This window comes from Symphalangus syndactylus, chromosome 11 (assembly GCF_028878055.3).
Source record: "Symphalangus syndactylus isolate Jambi chromosome 11, NHGRI_mSymSyn1-v2.1_pri, whole genome shotgun sequence".
Classification (NCBI taxonomy): Eukaryota; Metazoa; Chordata; class Mammalia; order Primates; family Hylobatidae; genus Symphalangus; species Symphalangus syndactylus.
The window spans coordinates 27,109,464-27,133,907 of record NC_072433.2 but is presented as its reverse complement, the minus strand read 5'-3'; the positions used below and the strand labels follow the sequence as shown (position 1 = coordinate 27,133,907).

The 24,444-nt window shown below is 47.4% G+C and overlaps 1 protein-coding gene across 1 annotated transcript in view; it reads right to left on the bottom strand.

Moving 5' to 3' along the window:
* The window catches only part of CMTM4 (CKLF like MARVEL transmembrane domain containing 4), an 86,453-nt gene that overhangs the window by 19,192 nt on the left and 42,817 nt on the right, over window positions 1-24,444 (bottom strand). Inside the window, 1 exon segment of the mRNA XM_063611801.1 lies at window positions 2,355-2,531. Coding sequence (XP_063467871.1) covers window positions 2,355-2,531 — 177 coding nt within the window.

Below are 24,444 nucleotides of genomic sequence, written 5' to 3'. Positions count from 1 at the left end.
CCTCAACATGACCGGTGATGTGGTAGTGTGATAGTGAACAAGTGGAAAATCTTTCATGATTAAAATAGAAAAAGCAGAATTCCAGAAAGCTCACTAAATAGGTATTTCTGGGCTGGGCATGGTGGCTCACGCCTGTAATCCCAGCACTTTGGGAGGCCAAGGTGGGTGGATCACCTGAGGTCAGGTGTTTGAAACCAGCCTGGCCAACACGGTGAAACCCCATCTCTACTAAAAATACAAAAATTAGCTGGGCGTGGTGGTGCATGCCTGTAATCTCAGCTACTAGGGAGGCTAAGGCAGGAGAATCACTTGAACCCGGGAGGTGGAGGTTGCAGTGGGCTGAGATCGCACCACTGCACTCCAGCCTGGGCAACAGAGCAAGACTCCGTCTCAAAAAAACAAAAAACAAACAACAAAAAGTAGGTATTTCTGGGGATAAACACCAGTATAAATTAGTAAGAAATCTGAAGCATGGAGTCTTTTAACAGGTTAATGGCTGTCAGATAAACTGACAAAACAGAATTAAGGGGGGTCAAGTCAAACCTGGTGGAAGTAAACCGGGGAACAGTGTGGGTAACGTAACAGCAGCATGCCAGGTCGGACACTTCTTACTCAGGTGAGATTAACATCGCTGCACTGGCCGCAGCCCCCACTGGTTTGAGGCCTTACCAGATGACTTTACACCCATTACCTCATTTTGTACTTAAAAAAAACCCTGCAAAAAAAAAATTATTATCTCCACTTTACTAGTGCTGACACTTCACCAATGTAGGGCTCTCAGTGACTAGCCCAGGGTCATGCACAGCCCATTTTAGCAGCCACCTTGGACTTGAACCCAGCCCGGTCTGTCTGACTCAATGCCTATAATCTTAACCTTTCCAGCAGCTGCTTCTTTGTCAAATAGGTCCTCCTGCAGGGTTTCACAGCCCAGCCCCTTACTCAACAAGTATTTACTCACAGGCCTCAGGAACACCAGGCAAGTAGGACAGCAATGAAGAAGATGCTGACCTTGACCTTGACCCTGCATCCATGGTATGAGCATTTTAACTGGGGGAGGTTTGCAAAGTTCTTTTAAACTGTCTACTGCATGCTCTGTAAGCATTTTCTTATGGATAACTAAACCTCATCTTAAAAATAGTTGAGACATTACAACCTGTCACAAAAACTCAGACAAAATGCTTCTAGTTATCTTGAGGTTTTACAGCTTAAATTTAAAATACCACCACATTTTTCTCAGCTTTTGGTGCTAAGACAAAAAACAACTAAGTTTTCAACTGATACCTACTTTTCTAGAACAGCAACTCTCCTTTTATTTTTCCTCCTTTAGGAGTCTGTGCTGGTTAGGACAACCCAGGGAGCACCTGTAAGGAGGACCTTCCCCACCCAGGGCACACCAGGAGAGCAGCCCTGCCAGGGAGGTGGCAGGTCCAGCCTCCTCCTTGGGGCCCACACTTTCTCATAGGCCCAGCAGCAGCCAAACACAGACAGAGCCACGTGTGGCTTCTGTGTGGCTCCCGATCTCAGGCAAGGGTAGCTGGTCTGAGGTGCTCTCCTCCTGCTTCCCCCTCAGCAGCTGAGGTGCCCATGGCGTTCTCATCCCACAGGCACAGCAGGGTGAGGCAGCCAACTGTGCTTACATGGATCTCCCTGACTGACTCCCTTTGAGCTCTTGCACATGCTAATTTGTAAATAAATATCAAGAAAACAAAATGATATTAAAATCCCCTTCTCATTCAGCACAGTAAGGATACAGTCTAGGAAAGGGGGTCTAGGACTGACCAGCCCTGCGCTTCCCATCTGATTAACAAGGGTGGCCAAACAGGGCTAAGAACTCAAACCATGGGGAGAAGAGGGCAGGTTTCCACTCAAGACTTTCTGATCAAACCACCAAACACCCCAGGTCCTCCTAGTTGCTTTGAATTTAATAATATTCCTAGGCTCTGTAAGTTACTAGCATTTTCATTCATATTTTCAATTCTTCCAGAATCAATATTTTTATAAATGGCTTTTAGGTCCAGTCTGAAAAGTATGTAAATGTCTACACTGTATTTTATTTCCCATATTCTCCAAATATCAACATGACCAGTCTTCTCAGATGATCGCAAAATTGAAATGACATCTTTAAGGTGGCCAAAATAATTGTTATGATGTTTCTCCCATTAGTTAAGATTCAGTTTATTTTGTAGTTTTACTTAACCCAGTAAAGAAATTTAAAATTTCACAGTTGAATTATAATGGAATATTTAAGGATCAAAATGAACTAGAACCAAACATGACCTGGAGAAATTCCAACTTTTCCTTGGAGCCAACTGGCACGTGATCCTTTCATGGCCAGAGCGGCCGCTTATACTCACTGTCAGATTCCAGTTGATCTGGGGGATCCTCATGTGCAGGTTGAGACTGAACATAATCAGCAAGACGCCAGTCACCACAAACGCACTGCAGCTCACAAACTCAAAAAAGTAGAGGCCTTCACACGGGGAGCACGCCATGATGGTCTCTATGCAGATGAATGCAATCAGGGCCAAGATCTAGGAAGAAAATTGGAAACATATATATATATGTATATATTTAGTATACATCTGCGGACATTATGTACCTGCCATGCTTATATAACACTGAACAACAACATACTGCCACTGAGTTTTCCGCTGGGGACAGCAGTGTAACCGTCGGAAATCAAACCTGCTTCAATTCTTACATAAAGAATAGGTGCAGGCATCTTAATGAAAGGATCAAATTACTAATGTAAACAGTGAAGACCCCACCACATACACTGAAATCAATCTGGTGTGATGTGGCCCCTGGGTGTAAACTGCTGGCCCTTGGGAGGAAGCAGAAACATCTCTACAATGTTTCTAGGTCTTCTCCTGCCACCAGTAAGTAAGTGGGTGTTGCCTATGTGTGTTTCTAATTCATGGTCTCTACCACAATTATCCCAAACACTGGGAGAGCAGAATTCTGATGGGGTCTGACTTATGCCATCTGCAGTTACCTTGGTGGCTCCTGCTAAAGTTACACAGGTTAACTGGGACTCCTGATGGCTTTAAAACAATGATTGGTATAATCTCCTCTTCCCCCCGTTAGGTGAGAACAAGAGGCCCACCTAATTAATTCATATGGTTTTAAAAAATATATTTTTTGAACTTGATCACAAGAAGATGGCAGCTTATTAAAAAACATTAAGAAATCTACCAATAATAGAATAAATTTCTAGGCTGGGCACGGGGGCTCATGCCTATAATCCCAGTACTTTGGGAGGCCAAGGTGGGTGGATCACCTGAGGTCTGGAGTTCAAGACCAGCCTGACCAACCTGGAGAAACCCCCTCTCTACTAAAAATACAAAATCAGCCAGGCGTGGTGGCACATGCCTGTAATCCCAGCTACTCGGGAGGCTCAGGCAGGAGAATCGCATGAACCTGGGAGGTAGAGGTTGCAGTGAGCTGAGATCGTGCCATTGCACTCTAGCCTGGGCAACAAGAATGAAATTCCATCTCAAAAAAAAAAAAAGAATAAATTTTTTTCTTAAGGACCAAAGTACCATTCTGGCAGTATGTCCTAAGAGTTCACAGACCAAAAAATCAAATAGATATCAATGGAAATTACCAAGTGAACTTTTAAAGGGGGATTTCAGGAGAAGGAGGAGTCCCAAAGGCAGAGTTAATGGCCCTGTGATCAAAGAAAGGTTTCCAGCACCTAAAGCCAGATCAGTCTCAGGCTCCCGCTCCGCTCAGTTCAGTGGCATCTGAAGCCTATGCCGCTGCTTCCAGGCTGGCCTCCACCTCAAAGGTCAAGGAAGTAGAGGCAGGCAGCTCTGTGGTCCTCTAGAGACTTGTCCTTTAGAGCTTGTGAGAAATGCAGAATCTCTGCTTCCTCCCCTTGAACTACAGAATCAGAATCTGCTTTCTGATGAGATCTTTAGATGATTAAAGTGCCAGCAGCATCCAAGGCACGGGCTGTTCTGGAGCCTTTCTCCACCTGCTGAAGTCCTACTCATGCTTTCCAATGCTCCACTTGATGCTGCCGCCACCTCCTCCCCATGTCTTCCCTGACTGCTGCTCCCTATCAGACATCAGCTTATCCCACCCTCTCCCAGGAAAGCTGGTTCACCTATGATTGCATTCTATCCTTACCATATTGCAGCCTTTGCCTCCTGAGCTTTTAGGGGGCAGGGCAGTCCATCCCCGTCTACCCCCAAGGCACCAAGCACAGTAACTTGCACATAGCCGGCAGATGGGGGCTGAATGAGCCATTAGAAAACCCACATCTACAGTTCCTGGTTGACTGGTCAGTGTCTTCAGGTGAATGGGAGAGTGGTTCTGCCTTTCCCATTGTCAATACTTCTACACAGAACCTCTTTCCTAACAATATGTGGTTTTTTCTAAATCAACACATTAAAGACACGGGTCTTCTTTGTCAAAGGATACAAAATTTCAGTTAGACAGGAAGAATAAGTTCAAGAGATCTATTGTACAACATGGTGACTTAGTCAACAACAGTGTATTGCATTGCATTGTTAAGAGGAGATTTTAGGCCGGGTGCGGTGGCTCATGCCTGTAATCCCAGCACTTTGGGAGGCTGAGGCAGGTGGAGCACCTGAGGTCAGGAGTTCCAGACCAGCCTGATTAACATGGTGAAACCCCGTCTCTACTAAAAATACAAAAATTAGATGGACATGGTGGCGGGCGCCTGTAATCCTAGCTACTTGGGAGGCTGAGGCAGGAGAATCGCTTGAAACCCGAGAGGCGGAGGTTGCAGTGAGCCGAGATCGTGCCACTGCACTCTAGCCTGGGTGACAGAGTGAGACTCCATCTCAAAAAACCAAAAACAAAAACAAACAAACAAAAAGAGTAGATTTTAAGTGTTCTCACCACAAAAAAAAAAAAGGTAAGTATGTGAGATAATGCACGTTACCTCGCTGGATTGAGCTATTCCACATTGTAAACACATTTAGAAACATCATGCTCTACACAGTAAATATAGAAATTTTTACTTGTCAATAACACAGAAGATATGGGTCTTTAAATATACACACTGTGCTTCTCCTAATGGCTCTTCTTATAATTTTCTATTGCACCATAGACTTTAATTCTCCATCTGAATTACATGCCTCACTTGCAATCAATTCACAAAAGAAATAGTTCACATAAGGGAAACTCCTAAACTTTCCCCTTTTTTTCACCCCAGTAATCAGATCTAGTAATCTTGGGCAAGAAATAACACACTGTACTGATGAGTTACAAATGTTTCTGGTATGCTAACTTCAACCATATTTGTGTGGGAAGGTAACACCTACATTCTTAAATATTAACATAAAAATGGCTTCAGGGATATGCAAATCTAATAGACCATTCGTTGTGGCAGTGAACAAAACAGACAAAAACTCCTGCTCTTAGCTCACAGTCTAATAAAGGAGGTTTTTTTTAATTACATTTAAAAACAGAGTGAGTTAAACAGTGATAAGAACGAAGGACAAAAATGGAAGCAGGGAAGCTGAACAAAGCATAGCTGGGGCAAAGGTGTTTGAAAGTTTAGACACAGAGACCAGGAAGAGTGGCTCACGCCTGTAATCCCTTTGGGATTACAGCACTTCAGGAGGTTGAGGCGGGTGGATTGCTTGAGGCCAGGAGTTCCATACCAGCCTGGCCAACATGGCGAAATCCTGTCTCTACTAAAAATACAAAAATTAGCTGGGCATGGTAGCACATGCCTGTAATCCCAGCACTTCAAAAGGCTGAGGCGGGTGGATGGCTTGAGGCCAGAAATTCCAGACCAGCATGGCCAATATGACAAAACTTTGCCTCTACTAAAAATACAAAAATTAGCCAGACGTGGCGCTGCACACCTGTAATCCCAGCTACTAGGGAGGCTAATGCATGAGAATCCCTTGAACCTGGGAGGCAGAAGTTGCAGTGAGTGGAGATTGTGCCACTGCACTCCTGCTTGGGTGACAGAGTGAGACTCTGTCTAAAAAAATTTTAACATAAAATAAAGTTTAGGGTGGGCGCAGTGGCTCACAGCTGTAATCCCAGCACTATGGGAGGCCGAGGCGGGTGGATCACATGAGGTCAGGAGTTCGAGATCAGCCTGGCCAACATGGTGAAATCACTAACTGGTCATGGTGGCACACGCCTGTAATCCCAGCTACTCGGGAGGCCGGAACGAGAGAAATGCTTGAGCCTGGGGGCAGAGGTTGCAGCGAGCTGAGATTGTGCCACTGCACTGCACTCCAGCCTGGGCGACAGAGTGAGACTCTGTCTCAAAAAAAATAATAAAAATAAATAAAGTTTAGACAGAGTGTCCCTGGAGGGTGCTAGCTGAGACAGAGTTGCCGAACATATAAGGGACAGCTGTCTGGAGAAAGAGCACTGGAGGCAGAGGGAGGAGCAAGGTGAGATCCCTGGGAAGGGGGTCAGGTGGCCCCTAGGGAGAATCACAAGAGGGAGGTCAGACCCAAAGAGCCCTTGGGTGCAATGAGGTATGCGGCTCTCACTCTGAGTGTGATGGAAGCACCAGATAGTGGCAGGATCTCCTTTGGGTCTTAAAAGGGCCACCAGCTACTACGTGGAGAACAGACTACAGTGAGGACAAGGGCAGAAGCTGGGAGGAGAGTGAGAAGACCCTTGCAACAATGAATAGGGCTGACCTATTACCTTGCAGAAATGACTTCACAGGTGTGTGACTGCACAGGCTCAGTCAGAAAAGTTAGCATGGTTCCTGCCTTGCTCTCTCTTAGACCACTCATGATGGGGAAAAACCAGCTGCCATGTCTTGAGGGTATTCAAGCAGCCCTATGGAGAGGTATAAGTGCCAAGAACTAAAGCATCCTGCCAATAGCCATGTTGAACAAGCCATCTTAGACATGGGTCCTTCAGCCCCAGGCAAGCCTTCAGATGACATAGCCCTAGCTAAAAGCTTGACTGCAACCTCCTGAGAGAACTAGAGCAAAGCCTCCTTCCTTCCTTCCTTCCTTCCTTCCTTCCTTCCTTCCTTCCTTCCTTCCCTCCCTCCCTCCCTCCCTTCTTTCTTTCTTTCTTTCTTTCTTTCTTTCTTTCCCTCTCTGGCCCAGGCTACAATCTACTCGGCTTGCTGCTGCCCGCGCCGCGGACTGCCTGGGACTGATGGCGCGCGCCACCGCTGCCTGCCTTTTCTCCTTTGGATGCAGGCACGCATTCGCCATCTTGGCCACGCTGGTCGCCAGCTCCTGACGCCGAGTGCTCTGCCCGCCTCAGCCTCCCGAGGTACTGGGACTACAGACGGAGTCTCGCTCACCCAGTGCTCGGTGTTGCCCGGGCTGGAGTGCGGTGGCGTGGTCTGGCCTCGTGGCAGCCTCTACCCCCCGGCCGCCTGCCTTGGCCTGCCAGGGTGCTGGGATTGCAGCCCCTGCCCGGCCGCCGCCCCATCTGGAAGGTGGGGAGCGCCTCTGCCCGGCCGCCCCGTCTGGGAAGTGAGGAGCGCCTCTGCCCGGCCACCCACCGTCTGGGAAGTGAGGAGCGCCTCTGCCCGGCCACCCACCGTCTGGGAAGTGAGGAGCGCCTCTGCCCGGCCACCCACCGTCTGGGAAGTGAGGAGCGCCTCTGCCCGGCCGCCCCGTCCGGGAAGAAATGAGGAGCGCCTCTGCCCGGGCGCCCCGTCCGGGAAGAAGTGAGGAGTGCCTCTGCCCGGCCGCCCCATCCGGGAAGAAGTGAGGAGCGCCTCTGCCCGGCCACCCATCGTCTGGGAAGTGAGGAGCGCCTCTGCCCGGCCACCCACCGTCTGGGAAGTGAGGAGCGCCTCTGCCCGGCCACCCACCGTCTGGGAAGTGAGGAGCGCCTCTGCCCGGCCGCCCCGTCTGGGAAGTGAGGAGCGCCTCTGCCCGGCCACCCATCCTCTGGGAAGTGAGGAGCGCCTCTGCCCGGCCACCCATCGTCTGGGAAGTGAGGAGCGCCTCTGCCCGGCCACCCTGTCTGGGAAGTGAGGAGCGCCTCTGCCCGGCCGCCCCATCTGGGAAGTGAGGAGCGCCTCTGCCCGGCCACCCATCGTCTGGGAAGTGAGGAGCGGCCTCTGCCCGGCCTCCCATCGTCTGGGAGGTGAGGAGCGCCTCTGCCCGGCCGCCCCGTCCGAGAGGAAGTGAGGAGCGCCTCTGCCCGGCCACCCCGTCCGGGAAGAAGTGAGGAGCGCCTCTGCCCGGCCGACCCGTCCGGGAAGAAGTGAGGAGCGCCTCTGCCCGGCCGCCCCGTCCGGGAAGAAGTGAGGAGCGCCTCTGCCCGGCCGCCCCGTCCGGGAAGAAGTGAGGAGCGCCTCTGCCCGGCCGCCCCGTCCGGGAAGAAGTGAGGAGCGCCTCTGCCCGGCCGCCCCGTCCGGGAAGAAGTGAGGAGCGCCTCTGCCCGGCCGCCCCGTCTGGGAAGTGAGGAGCGCCTCTGCCCGGCCACCCACCGTCTGGGAAGTGAGGAGCGCCTCTGCCCGGCCGCCCCATCCGGGAAGAAGTGAGGAGCGCCTCTGCCCGGCCACCCATCGTCTGGGAAGTGAGGAGCGCCTCTGCCCGGCCACCCACCGTCTGGGAAGTGAGGAGCGCCTCTGCCCGGCCGCCCCGTCCGGGAAGAAGTGAGGAGCGCCTCTGCCCGGCTGCCCCGTCCGGGAAGAAGTGAGGAGCGCCTCTGCCTGGCCGCCCCATCCGGGAAGAAGTGAGGAGCGCCTCTGCCCGGCCGCCCCGTCCGGGAAGAAGTGAGGAGCGCCTCTGCCCGGCCGCCCCTTCGAGAAGAAGTGAGGAGCGCCTCTGCCCAGCCGCCCCGTCTGGGAGGTGAGGAGCGCCTCTGCCCGGCCACCCATCGTCTGGGAGGTGAGGAGCGCCTCTGCCCGGCCACCCATCGTCTGGGAGGTGAGGAGCGCCTCTGCCCGGCTGCCCCATCTGGGAAGTGAGGAGCGCCTCTGCCCGGCCACCCATCGTCTGGGAGGTGAGGAGCGCCTCTGCCCGGCTGCCCATCGTCTGGGAAGTGAGGAGCGCCTCTGCCCGGCCACCCATCGTCTGGGAAGTGGGGAGTGCCTCTGCCCGACCACCCATCGTCTGGGAAGTGAGGAGCGCCTCTGCCTGGCCACCTATCGTCTGGGATGAAGTGAGGAGCGTCTCTGCCTGGCCGCCCCGTCTGGGAAGTGAGGAGCCCCTCTGCCCGGCCGCCCCGTGTCTGGGTAAAAGTGAGGAGCTCCTCTGCCTGGCCGCTCCGTCTGGGAGGTCTACCACGGAGGCCAGAAGCAATGTGGGGGCTGGACGTGGTGGCTCACGCCTGTGGTCCCGGCACTCTGGGGGGCGAGGCGGGTTGATCACTTCGGGCTAGGAGTTCGAGACCAGTCTGGCCAACTTGGCGAAACATGAAGAATACAACAGACAAACCAACCAACCAACTCAATGACAACAAAACAGGTCTACCCTGGAGTCATACTCTAATTTTTTCTATTTTCCTCCCTTTCTGATCCTTTATCCCACTTTCTTTTTCTTCCTCTTCCTTCTCCCTCTTCTTTGTCAAATAGAGGATTGAGTTATTATCACTGATCCATATAAAGTCCCTCTCTCATTTATTTTAACTCCCACCCCCATTTCTATTCCCCGACTTCCCATGTGCAACCTTCCTAATATGTTTGATACGCATCTTTTTGTTTGTATGTATTTTTAGAAAATGTTTATTGTTTTTGTATGCAAAAAAATTAATAAAAAAAAAAAAGAAAAAAAAAAAAAGAGAACTAGAGCAAAGCCACCCCCCAAATTCCTGACACACAGAAATGAAAAGAAAAGAAAGATCTGAATCTTGTTTGTTTGCTTTTTTAAGACAGGGTCTTCCTCTGTCACCCAGGGAGTGCAGTGATGCAATCATAGCTCACTGCAACCTTGAACTCCTAGACTCAAGTGACCTTCCTACCTCAAACTTTCGAGTAGCTGGAACTACAGGTGCACACCACCATGCCCAGATAATTCTTTATTTTGTAGAGACAGGGTCTCACATAGGCTGGTCTCAAACTCCTGGCCTCAAGTGATCCTCCCGCCTCAGCCTCCCAAAGCACTGGGATTACTGGTCTGAGCCACTGTGGCCCACCTAAGATGTCTTGTTTTAAGTCACAAAGTTTTAAGGTAATTAGTTATGCAGCAACAAATAATATATCGGGCAGGGAAAACTCTTGTTGTTATAAAACATTAATATTCTACTCATTACTCATTGATTACAGGTACGTACAAATCAAACACCTTATAGGCACTTCTCGTTTTTTATCATTTAGTTCCCCAGCACAACCTTATGAGGTAGATATTAGCCCCATTTTACAGATAAGGAAATTAAGGTTCTGTGACATATAGACAGCAAGAAGCAGTGCCAGGATGTAATAGCCAAGATTTGATTCTCAGTCTCTCCAGTTCTTACTGCCTCACTATGTTATTTCCCTATTAGCTTCTCACCCATAAAATTATACCTGCCTCCTTTCCAAATCTCAAATGGTCACTGTGTTGAAAACCCAAACAAAAATATATGTAAAAGGGCTCTACAAATGACAAAATGCTACATACAAAATAAGAAAAGAACATGTTATAACCTACACCTATTTAAACCATAAAATACCTATCATACATCTTATTTTGTAGCCCACTTTTTCTGCTAAATAGTGTATCCACAGGTATGTCCACATATAGATGTTACTTTTAATAATTACATAGTATTCATATGTAATTACATAGACAGATACATAAATACACACATATACACCTCTATACATGTACCACAATTTAATTGATCCCCTGATAGGCATTTAGATGGTTTCTAATACTCTGCTGTTACAAGCAAAACATTTTTTTGTCTGACATTGGACACAGCAAAATGTCAACATTTTCTCCAGCACAGTGAAATCTAATCACTGCTGAAATAAAAACTACCTATTGACCAAGAAAGGCTCAGATAAAGTGATACTAGAAGCCAACAACTTCAAGGGAACTAAAGAGTCAAAAATAGTTCAACTTATAACAACCTTGAAGTGAGCAAATGTCACGTGAACAAATTATACAGAGATGTCCAAAAAGATGTATATAAGAAAAAACTTTTTTGTTTGCTGATAATGAGATTATGGATGCCCTTGGAGAGAGTCCTTTCCAGGTGGCACCTACAAATGGACCAGAGTAAATATTTTCATATTTGATAAGTAAACTGGGCCAGGCACAGTGGCTCACACCTGTAATCCCACCACTTTGGGAGGCCAAGGCAGTTGGATCGCTTGAGGCCAGGAATTCCAGACCAGCCTGATCAACACAGTGAAACCCTGTCTCTACTAAAAATACAAAAAATTAGCTGGGTGTGGTGGCACATGCCTATAATCCCAGCTAGGCAGGAGGCTGAGGCATGAAAATCGCTTGAACCCTGGAGGTAGAGTTTGCAGTGAGCCGAGATCGCGCCACTGCACTCCAGCCTGGGTGACGAAGGGAGACTTCATCGCCAAAACAAACGAACAAATAAACAAAACCAGAATTGATATTAACAGGTTGTCAGATTTCCACAACTGTGGCAAATTATGATTGGCAGCATCAAAAAGCAGGAAGAGAAGGAAAGAGAGAGGACTGGCTGATGAAGTTACCATAATAGTCATCCTTCCACTCTAACTTTCTGTCACAGCTTCTTGTGCCAGGCAATAATGAAATAGCGATTTTTGGTTTTGTTTTGTTTGTTGCCAGAGTCTCTGTCGCCCAGGCTGGAATGCAGTGGTGAGATCTTGGCTCAGTGCAACCTCTGCCTCCCGGGTTCAAGTGACTCTCCTGCTTCAGCCTCCTGAGTAGTTGGGATTACAGGCACCTGCCACCAAGGCTGGCTAATTTTTGTACTTTTAGTAGGGACAGGGTTTCGTCATGTTGGCCAGGCTGGTCTCAAACTCCTGACCTCAAGTGATCCATCCACCTCAGCCCTGCAAAGTACTGGGATTACAGGCATGAGCCACTGCGCCTGGCCACAGTGGGCATTTTTGGCATTCAGCTAACTGGAAGTTGAGTGAGGGATACATTAAATTTGGGTTTAGCTGCCGGTTCCACGTGTGGTTAAGCTACCGTAGCACTCCCAGTGGAGGAATGGCTTTCACATATGCTCTGACACCACTGCACAGGCTCATCTGACATTATGACAATGGAACAGACCCCAAACTTCATGAGATAAACTGTCCTATGATGACCAACTAGAAATATGTGGGTAGTGGAGGAGAAATAGGGTTTGAAACATATGGAGCCAGAAGCTTGTCTGTGGGAAATTCTTCAGATCATCAAATGCATAAAATTGTAAGTAGAGAATTCTATTGTCATCAGTGCCTAAATGAGAGTTGTGTCTTATCAGGAAAATACTCAATAATGTAGTGTATGCAACTATAAATGTACTACACGTTTTCTCCCTTTTTTGATGGGAGCCACATGAAATAGAATTTATCAGAATTCCAGGGTGTGTAGGGCACAAAACTGTGGCAATACTATAAACAGCAAGTACTTCTTATTTTTATTATTATTTCGAGATGGAGTTTCGCTCTTGTAGCCCAGGCTGGAGTGCAATGGCATGATCTTGGCTCATTGCAACCTCTGCCTTCCGGGTTCAAGCGATTCTCCTGTCTCAGCCTCCCAAGTAGCTGGGATTACAGGTGCCCGCCACCACGCCCGGCTAGTTTTTGTATTTTTAGTAGAGACAGGGTTTCATCATGTTGGCCAGGCTGGTCTCGAACTCCTGACCTCAGGTGATCCACCCGCCTCGGCCTCCCAAAGTGCTAGGATTATAGGTGTGAGCCACCGCCCCTGGCCAACAGCCAAGTACTTCTGTGCAGGAGTTTGGAGTTTTATGAATCCCAATGTACCAGATCGCATCTTGATACAGCTGATGAATTTTAAATTGACAAAGTCTGACAATCCCAAATAAAATGGCACACAAAATTGCTTCCAACTCACTGAAACAGCATGAAGAAACAAGTGTTCAGCGACAAACTCCTACACGTGTTCATCAATAAATCAGTGAATACGTGTTCATCAATAAATCAGTGAATGGGGCCTCAGAACATATTGATTGTATAATGACATGATGTTGCTCGAAACAATGTAGTGGCGACCTAAAATCTGAACTGCACTTGTGTACACCGAAATGTCAGGTAGACTTTGTATACTTTTTCAGAATTACTGATCATACTGAAGTTCAAATCTACGAAGGATCTATTGCAGTGGAGGCCAAAACAAAAACAGAAAGAAAATGCTTTTTAAATTTGTAATTTATTGTTTCCTGTTGGATGTCAAAAGAAGGCCCCCCCCCAAAAAAAATCTGTCATTTAGTGTATTTCTTATTTTAAAACAATATTCACTATTGTACCTGTCTTGTGTTTTTGTCTTTCTTTTTCCAAAATCAAGAGTCTTAAGCTCCTCAAAACCTGTACCTACTGCTAGGTTTGGACAATGAAGTGTGAGTGGGGGAGACACCTGTGGTGACCCTTGGCAGCAGCCTTTTGGAACTACAGAGAGTTCCACCATGTTCCTTCCCTGCCACAGCAGCCTGCAATGTTCCAGACACAGGGCAGGGGAGGGGAATGACCAACAAACACATAAATAGATGCTCAACTTCACTTCCAACAAGAGAAATGCAAACTGAGGTACTCTTTTCATTTACTTGATTCATAAAAATTATAAAGTGATATCCCATACTGGTGAAAGAATGTCAAATCAGGCCATTTTCCACACTGATGGTGAGGGTACAGACCAGCATGGCATGCAGACATTGATCTCCCAATCCTTGTCAAAATTGGCCGGGCACGGTGGCTCATGCCTGTAATCCCAGCACTTTAGGAGGCCAAGGTGGGTGATCACCTGAGGTCAGGAGTTCAAGACCAGCCTCGCCAACATGGTGAAACCCTGTCTCTACTAAAAATACAAAAATTATCTGGGCATGGTGGCAGGCGCCTGTAATCCCAACTACTTGGGAGGCTGAGGCAAGAGAATCGCTTGAACCTGGGAGGTGGAGGTTGCAGTGAGCTGAGATTGCGTCACTGCACTCCAGCCTGGGCAACAAGAGCAAAACTCCATCTCAAAGAAAAAACACGGCCAGGCACAGTGGTTCACGCCTATAATCCCAGCACTTTGGGAGGCCAAGGCGGGTGGATCATGAGGTCAGGAGTTTAAGACTAGCCTGGCCAAGATGGTGAAACCCCGTCTCTACTAAAAATACAAAAATTAGCCAGGCGTGGTGGCAGGCGCCTATAATCCCAGCTACTCAGGAGGCTGAGGCAGAGAACTGCTTGAACCCGGGAGGCCGAGGTTGCAGTGAGCCAAAATTGTGCCACTGCACTCCAGCCTGAGCGACAGAGACTCCATCTCAAAAACAAAAAACAAAAAACTGTAACCGTGCACACCTTTTGACCCAGAAATTCTAGGACTATGTACCCTATGAATAAATGCACATGTATGATGCTGCACTGTGTGTCACATTAAAAAGCAACCAGAGGCCGGGCGCAGTGGCTCACGCTTGTAATCCCAGCACTTTGGGAGGCCGAGGCGGGCGGATCACGAGGTCAAGGAGATCAAGACCACGGTGAAACCCCGTCTCTACTAAAAATACAAAAAATTAGCCAGGCGTGGTGGCAGGCGCCTGTCCCAGCTATTTGGACAGGCTGAGGCAGGAGAATGGTGTGAACCCAGGAGGCGGAGCTTGCAGTGAGCCGAGATCGCGCCACTGCACTCCAGCCTGGGCGACAGAGCGAGACTCCGTCTCAAAAAAAAAAAAAAAAAAAAAAGCAACCAGACCGGCCGTGGTGGCTCACGCCTGTAATCCCAGCACTTTGGGAGGCCTAGGTAGCTGGATCACCTGAGGTCAGGAGTCCAAGACCAGCCTGACCAATATCGTGAAACCCTGTCTTTACTAAAAATACAAAAATTAGCCGAGTGTGGTGGTGGGCACCTGTAATCCCAGCTACTCAGGTGGCTGAGGCAGGAGAATTACTTGAACCCGGGAAGTGGAGGTTGCAGTGAGCTGAGATTGCACCACTGTACTCCAGCCTGGGCGACAGAGCGAGACTCTGTCTCAAAAACAAACAAACAAACAAAGCGTCCAGCAGGAGAGCCATGGTGAATAAACAACAGCGCATCTACAGACAGTAAGAAACACAAGGCAGAGAGACGGGGGATTCTGTGGACTGGCGAGGAAAGGGTCCAAGGGATACTTAGAGAAAGAACAGAGTACAGAACACGAGGCATAAAGTGACCCCATTTGTGGTGAAGAACAAAAAATAAGCATATTTGTGTTTACAAACACATTTATGTGCACTGAAGGATTTAAGCTAAACAGTAAAAAATCAATACCTCTCTAGGGATTAGGATTGGGTGGGGAACAGGGGAATCACGGAGATTTTTCCTTTTTTAATTAACACTCCCGTAGTGTTTGAATATGTAAGAAATATGCATCTTCATACATATATATATTTATAATACATGCATATAATATATACACATATATGTACACATTGTACATAACTGCATGTATGTAAATATATCACATGTATATATTATAGATTCAGAAAGAATCTATAGTAAAATATTGATAGTGAACACATCTATATGATAGAAATGTGGATAGGTTTATTTTCATTGAGCCTGCTTTCATTTTCCAAAATTTCTACAAAGAGTATACGTGTTTTTAATTAGAAAAAAAAATTAAATGCCCTATGTATGGACACTTTTTTGAAACATCGAGGTTATGAGTTAAATTTTAGTGACCTCTAAGAACCAATCCTTACTTGTTTTGAAACCATTCACGAATTTTCTTTCTTTTTTTTGAGACAAAGTCTCGCTGTGTTACCCAGGCTGAAGTGCAATGGCGCGATCTTGGCTCACTGCAACCTCTACCTCCTGGGTTCAAACAATTCTCCTGCCTCAGCCTCCTGAGTAGCTGGGATTATAGGCGTGCACCACCACACCTGGCTAATTTTTGTATTTTTAGTAGAGACAGGGTTTCACTATGTTGGCCAGGATGGTCTCGAACTCCTGACCTCAGGTGATCTACCCGCTTCGGCCTCCCAAAGTGCTGGGATTACAGGCCTGACCCACCGCGCCCAGCCCGGTCAGGACTTTTTAAAAGTCCTTTTGGCCAGGTGCAGTGGCTCACACCTGTAATCTCAACACTTTGGGAGGCCAAGGTGGGTGGATCACGAAGTCAGGAGATCAAGACCATCCTGGCTAACATGGTGAAACCCCGCCTCTACTAAAAAAAAAAAAAATACAAAAAAGTAGTCGGGTGTGGTGGCAGGTGCCTGTAGTCCCAGCTACTCGGGAAGCTGAGGCAGGAGAATCGCTTGAAATGGGGAGGCAGAGGTTACAGTAAGCCGAGATCGTGCCATTGCACTCCAGCTTGGGCAACAGTGCAAGACTCTGTCTCAAAAAAAAAAAAAAAAAAAAAGTTCTTTTAAAAAGTACACAGGCATCACAATTATAGCCTGTTTTCACAAAAGAAAGTTCTCTTTTTAGTCCAGATTTGATTTTGTCAGTCATCTGAGAAGTCAAAAACTTATCCTGTTTTTCTATCTAAAAAAGCAATCTATGACATCACCTAGAAATACATGAGCATCGCTTCTGATACACCGTTGGGGGTAAGGAAGGTGTGCGCAGGGCCAACTGTGAGGAGACTGGGGAAGAAGTTGGACAAAAGGGCAAGTGAGGAATGTGAACATCTGTCTCTCTGAGTGCTACTCAGAGAAGTTCAGGATCCAGCCTTAATCCCCCACACAAAACACCAGAGAACCTAACTTCAAACTATTGTTCTTTCTTTTTTAAAAAAAAATGAGTCTCACTATGTTGTCCAGGCTGGACTCAAACTCCTAGCTCAAGAGATCCTCCCACCTCAGCCTCCCGAGTAGCTGAGATTACAGGTGCACGCCACTACACCCAGCTTTGCTATTCTTTGGTTACTCACTAGACATCTGTGTGAGAGAAGTTGTGAAATCATTTGATAAAAGTGGTATTTTTATTTACAGTGATGGTGACCCATTGCTTTAAATGCACTTTCTCTGCATTCACTTGAATCCAAAGCAACTCTCATCCTATAAAAGACAGTCTGTCATTAGGGTTGTAGGAGTCATTAATGCTGGCTGCCAAATATTTGTGGTTCTCCACCATCCAGCACCTTCCCCGCATCCGTTGAATTTGTGTGGGGCCACAAGACTACTTCTGGCTAATGAGCTGCCAAGTGCATTAGGTGGAAGACTTTGTTGCCAGTGTGAGATGTTCCAGAGACCTCCCTTCACCACGGTGCCCAGCAAGCTCTGAAATGTAGCTGCTCTATCAGCAGTGAAGACACATGGGCTAGAAAGAGTAAGCGCAAAAATGAACCTTGGTTGTTACTACCTAGTATTCTTGCTTTTCCCAACTGCTACGAGGATGGTGCCTTCATCTGTTTGGGAATGAAAATATTTTTCCTGGATCTGGGTTTTTCCTCATCATTAATATCTTAAGAAATCTTAGCACTTTGGGAGGCCAAGCCTGGTGGATCACCTGAGGTCAGGAGTTCAAGACCAGCCTGACCAACATGGTGAAACCCCATCTCTGCTAAAAATATAAAATTAGCTGGGCCTGGTGGCACATGCCTATAATCTCAGCTACTCAGGAGGCTGAGACAGAAGAATCGCTTGAACCCGGGAGGTGGAGGTTGCAGTGAGCCGAGATCACGCCATTGCACTCCGACCTGGGCAACAAGAATGAAACTCTGTCTCAAAAAAAAAAAAAAGAAAGAAATCTTAGCCCCCAGGCCGAGCACAGTGGCTCACGCCTGTAATCTCAACACTTTGGGAGGCTGAAGCAGGCTGATCACCTGAGGTCAGGAGTTCAAGACCAGCCTGGCCAACATGGTGAAATCCCGTCTCTACTAAAAATACAAAAATTAGCTGGGTGTGGTAGCGCACGCCTGTAATTCCAGCTACTCAGGAAGCTGAGGCAGGAGAATCACTTGAACCCAAAATGCAGAGGTTACAGTGAGCCAAGATCATTCCACTGCACTCCAGCCTGGCTGACAGAGTGAGACTCTGTCAAAAAAAGAAAAGAAAAGGAAAAGGAAAAGGAAAGAAAACAGAAATCTTAGCCCCCAGACACTATGTCCTAAACAGTGACTGAGGTTGCTGGGCACAGTGGCACACACCTATAGTCCTAGCTACCCAGGCGGCCTAGGCAGGAGGATCGCCTGTGCCCAGGAGCTTGAGGCTGCCTACCGTGAGCTATGATCATGGCTGTGTAATAGCCACTGCACTCCAGTCTGGGCAATAGTGTGAGACCCTGTCTCTTAAAAAAAGAAAAAGTAGGCCAGGCGCAGTGGCTCATGCTTGTAATCCCAGCACTTTGGGAGGCCGAGGCGGGCGGATCACGAGGTCAGGAGATCAAGACCACAGTGAAACCCCGTCTCTACTAAAAATACAAAAAATTAGCCGGGCATGGTGGCAGGCGCCTGTAGTCCCAGCTACTCGGAGAGGCTGAGGCAGGAGAATGGCGTGAACCCGGGAGGCGGAGCTTGCAGTGAGCCGAGATCACGCCACTGCACTCCTGGGCGACAGAGCGAGACTCCGTCTCAAAAAAAAAAAAAAAAAAAAAGAAAGAAAAAGTTCCTGAGGTGGGTGTGGACATTTGCCTTTATGTTTTAAAAGTCCACTTTCTTTTAAAGTAATATTTAGGCAAGTACTATCCCTTTATTCAGCTAAAATTAACTGAGGATCTACTACATGCCAGGCACGATCCTAACTCTAGGGATGCATTGGTGAACAAGCTCCTTAGGGAGCAAACATGCTCCTTTTTTCTCTTGGTCTTGATTCCTTCTCTTTATCTATCTATCTATCTGTCTGTCTATCTATCTATCTATCCCTGATTTTTTTCTTCCTGATATATGCATTATTTCCATGACAAGTCATTTCAAATCTATTGAAGAGTATATCCCAATTTAATCATGACAGATATCACCTGGTGTCCTGCAGACTCCACAGTGGGAGCAGGTATGGCCTGTCCTCAGCAACCTCCCCACTCCCCAAGCCTGGGCTCAACCTCAGCCTCACACTGGGTTCACGCCCTCCTATGAACACAAGTCAGGTCCAGAGCCCTACTCCCTCCTCATGGGGGGCAGGGGCAGGGCTCTCACTGGCACTTGTCTGCTGCCCTTCTCTCCTGAGTATGGCTTCTTTCAGGGCCCCTAATCCCTGTACATGTCAGGATCACAGACATGGCCCCCCAGGCAAACAGGGTGAAGCCAGACAACTTCTCCCTCAACCCTGATCGTTCTGTGGCACTTGGAGACTCTTTGTGCTTAAGGTTTCAGTTCCAGTCCAGCCAACACACGCTATTATACACAAAAAGAACTAAACCAGGTTCGTGGCTCGGTGCCCCGGGAGGTATCGAGACAAAAAGTGCTGCTGGGGTTTGGAAGAGGGAGGGTCAATGAGGGCTTAGGCAGCAGCAGAGGCTTTAGGAGGCTTCCCAGTCAACACTGAACTCAGGTGGTCTTAGAGGAAAAGCAGGAGAGAACATTTGTGTGAGATAGTGCCTAGCTTTCAAGATGTGTTCCTTGGTTGGCTGGAGGCGGGTGGAAGGTTGGGATAGAACCTAGTTCCTCACCAAAGTGCCTCTGTTTTATGTTTATACTCCCATTAGCAGTGGTTCCTAAAGTTTTCTGGCCGAAGAACAAAACACCTGTTAATAGCCTTCTCCTAAACTAATGTTCCAAGAAGACTAGTTTGCAAACCATTGTTCGGGTTTATACATTAGAAAAGTATTTCTGTTGTATTTAAAAAAAAATTTTTTTAAGGCTGAGACTACAGATGCAGCCTGGCCCTTTCCCTTACGGAGGAGCAGCCCCAAAGTGACACAAGTGTGCAGAGTGGTGGGCCCCGCAGACATACAGCTTTGGGTCTTCTCATACTAAGCCCCATGCTATTCCCACCTTAACTATATCCCTGGTCTTAGGGTATCAGGCACACCAGCATCTTAACAGTTCTGAAAAGCTTCACAGTAAAACCTGTTTACCTTTACTTAATATATGGATGTTACACAAGCACAGATTTCTTCCCCCTGCACACCTCTTAACACTTTGCACAGCCATGTCTGGAGGGAAACTAGTTTGGGAAACACAAAAGGCATGTACTGGTCAATACTCAGTTTTGTCATGTCATGCACAATTTACAGAGTAAAAACATGGAAGCTCATTTACCCAGCAGGGGAGCAGCTATTAAGGACCCTGTTAACCTAGTGAAGACCTATGAAGCTGAGTGGTGACCACACGAGCACACACAGCAGGGTTTAAAGTGTCTTCAGAACCAGAAGAAGCTCTAATCAACTCCAGCACATTCGAAATTAAAATGTCTCTATTCCTGTCAATACTGAAAAAATATCTGAAAGACAAGACAGGGCTTGTATTTAGCCATAGACGAAAAAGGCTAGTTGTTAACGGCTGCTGGAAGACCTCAGAATGCGCAGAACAGAGAATCCAGAGGGGGCAGTAGAGAGCAAGGCAGGGACTCCGCTTCCGAAGCCAGCTCCTCTCTTAGCAACCAACAGGGGATGTTAAGATGGGCTCCTGGAGCCGGAACTACAGAAAAGGCACGAGGCCTCTCCCCACCATCTTTCACAGTGTTGAGATCGGGGGTTTTAAGCCACTCTTTATACACATGCTAAACAACAGATCACCTTAAAACATAAGTTCCCAGGCCAGAAGCCATTTATATGGTCTGCAAAAGGGGGCAAATAGTTATACAATGCCAGGCACCTTGGAATAACAACGGCTTCCACTTAGGGAGCATCAATAGTGTAAGGAAGCTACAGGGCTCTGCACTAGGCACAGTCCAAACGTCTCTGATCCTCACGCCCCGACTCAGGAAGCAGGCAGCACCTCCATCGTGTGGCCAGGTCCCAAAGCTAGTTCCTCCCCTACCTCATTCTCCTAGATAAGATGCCTAACATGACTTATCCAGAGTCTTCCCACCCCTTTCACCATGGGAAAAATCACCATGTATTATTTCTCTTCAAGGAAAGTAATACAAGAGCTGGGGTAGCCAGTGCTGAGAGTCTGACAAAGCCCACAACGTGACTGCTTATTCTCAAAGGGATCTAGCTGGAGTAATATCTTAATTTTTCTAAGAAAAAAAATCCATGAGTTTTTTTTCCCCTCCCAAGGGAGGCCATCCCATGAGGAAGATAAATTAAAAATATCACCCTCCTCTCCCTTGAGACAATCCAGCAATGAGCAAATAATATTTGGTTCTGAAACAAAGGAGCTAATTGCAGGTGTAAATTATTCAATCTGCAACCAAGGTGTTTGCATGTGATCGTTGGTTTCATTGCTTTTCTCTAGCAGCGCCCAAGCTAGGACCTGAGGGTAGCAAAGAAGTAATAGAAAGCTACCTGCTCTGGAAGGGCAGAGACGGCCCTCAGGAGCTAAAGCCACCTAGGCTGGCCAGGAGGACTAATTAGTCAACAGTGATTAGTTGAGCAAAGGAGCCGAGGGGTGGAGGCAAGTAAGTTCCTCATTGTTGACAAGAAAAGGAGAAATGAGATCAAAGGGAGAGGCTTCCAAGGACTCAGGATGGTCAAAAGAAAACAGAGTGCAGCCAAGGCTGGGGTGCAGCAGAAGGCAGCAAGGTGTGCACCCCCAAAGGAAGCCCGCCGGCCTCTGCAGCCACACTCCACTCTTAAGTGGTGCTTACCGCAGACACCTGAAGGCACCATTTTCCACCAAGGACAGAAGCGTTGGGTTGTTGATGCCCCAGAAAGCTTGGTTGGGTCTGGGTGTGGCCTGTGTCACTAAGGCCTATTCAATCAGTGTCCCTGACAGATGTTTCAAGCGGGTTCTCTTTGTAAACAATTTTGCTATTCTGGAATTCTAAAGCCATAAATAAGAGTTGAACTTTGGACACTGCATTCAATTTCCATTTTTTGGCAAGATTCTCACCTTCAACGTAAATTTTCATACTTAGAAGCATGCTCTAACACATACATTAAACCCGCAGGTTACCCATCAACAACGGCTGGACACTGTATCACAGGCTCCAATTAAAATAGGTTTATTTTTTGGTATCTAACTACTTAGAGCACACAAACAGGGTTATCCAATAAAGTGCAAAACATTTTCTTATTTTTAAAAGAAAATCCAGAAATCCTTATTATGTGGTTTGATGATATAACTGCACATGATTTCAGAAAACCACAGGATGGTCAGCATCTTTCTTGCCAAAAGATTGCCCACAGAATCTTACTGCAAATGCTACCCTGCTCAAAAAGCCAAATTTTCAGACCGTTTAAATTAGTAATGGAGCAAAAACAAAGCACATGTAGAGGACAGAGGAAACAAACTGCCCTTAAACCATAATCTGAAGCTGTTTAACTACACTGCTGCCATTAGGATCTTCTTTTCCCCCTTCCTTTCTCATGGTCCTAGCTTCATAGATGAAGCTGAAATCCCAGAAAGCAGTGTCGCATCCCCACAATTCAAAAGCAAAACCTCCCCCTTTCCTTCCTCTTCCTGCTTTACTTCCTGGGTACTTCCCCAACCTAACAACTCTGGCCAACCACCTTAACTGAGAGTAAGGGCACAGCATTTCTCATTGAATGAGAAACGAGCAGGCTGGGAGAAGCTTTTTGCTAAAGATTGATTTCAGCCAAAATAGTGAACTGCATATCACAAGAGGCCAGGTGGAAGTCCAATGGGAAAACCCAGCTCAGTCGTGAGACCCACTACCCTGGCAACCCCCAGGACCTCTGCACCATCCAGAGAGAGAGGTCTTAGAACCAGTCTCTGGGAGAGGGAGATGCAGTGAGCTAAGGGTTAGCAGTACAGGCCCAAACCTATGACCCCCAGGGCTGCCATCCTTACAACACAGGTCAGGGACTACTGCTCAGCATGGTGGTTATAATGGTGTCCCCAGCTCCAGAGACAGTGAGAACAGTGGAACCTAGAATGTGTGATGCTGTGGCCTTCCTTAAAAAGTCTACGTTTGCTGAGCCCTTCTACTATGAGTCAAATACAATGCTCGGCACTTCTATAAGCATTCTAGCCTTTAATGTAAAATTCATTCCATCCTGATAGAAACATCGTTGGTTGGTTTTTGTTTGTTTGTTTTTAAGACAGAGTCTTGCTCTGTTGCCCAGGCTGGAGTGCAGTGAGCGATCTCGGCTCACTGCAACCTCCGCCTACCGGGTTCAAGCATTCTCCCTGCCTCAGCCACCCGAGTAGCTGGGATTAGAAGCATGTGCCACCATGCCTGGCTAATTTTTATGTTGTTTTTTTTTTTAGTAGAGACAGGGTTTTGCTATGTTGGCCAGGCCAGTCTCAAACTCCTGGCCTTAAGTGATCCACCTGCCTCGGCCTCCAAAAGTGCTGGGATTAAAGGCATGAGCCACTGCACCCAGCCAGTTTTTAATTAAGATATAATTCACACAGCATAAAATTCACTCTCTAAAATACACAATTCAGTGACTTTTAGTGTATTCAAAGTTGTGCAACCATCACTATTACGCAATTACAAAACATTTTCATCACTCCAGGAAGAACATAGTTTTTAATCCCCATCTTATTGACAAGCAAAGTGAAGCAAAGGTGTTAAGCAAACCAGCCAAGATAAGTCTTGTTAACAGCAGAGTTGGGGTTCAAATCTGAACCCCAGAACCCTCTACAGCACTAGGCACTAGTGATCACCCTCCACCTGCACTGGACTTCCACTGCTCCCCCTTCCCATCCTGCCTCCTGTCACGTGGCAGGTGCTCTCCAGGGCCTTGCCTCTGCTGCCTTCTCATGAAACACATGCTTACCAACAGACTCCCTCCTCCAGACTCACACTCCCAAATTCACCCTTCTAGTCTGAATGTCTATCTAAGCCCCAGACCCAGGCCCTAACTGTTCCCCCACAAACTGGCCACCTCTACGTAATATCACCAGGCACCCACAAATGTGAGTGCAAAAATCCTCTTGCCGTTAGCATAGCCCGTCGCACAGTAGTTAAGGAGTGGGGCTCTGGAGGCTCACGGCCCTGGGCCCTGATCCCAGCTCTGCCACTGTGGGGCACATTTACTTCTTTTCTCTGAGCCTCTCTTTATAAATTGTAAAATGGGTTTTCTTTTATTTATTCAACTGTAAAATGAATTAAGGGGCAATTCTGATGCTAAAGGATTGCTGTGAGGATTAAATGTAAAATACTTTGCACCATGCCCAAGAGTGAGTATTCAGCTACATGGCAGCCATTGTCCTTACTATGTGAAAGGGCCAACAGAGCCCTCAGACATATTTCCTGTCTTCACCAAGCTCTAGTCCAGTAAAGAAATGTGAACATGTAGCATGTATCCGAATTTCCTTTTTGTTTTTTGGGTTTTGGGGGGCTTTTTTGAGACAAGAGTCTCACTCTGTCACCCAGGCTAGAGTGCTGTGCTCACTGCAACCTCCGCCACCTAGGCTCAAGCCAACCTCCCACCTCAGCCT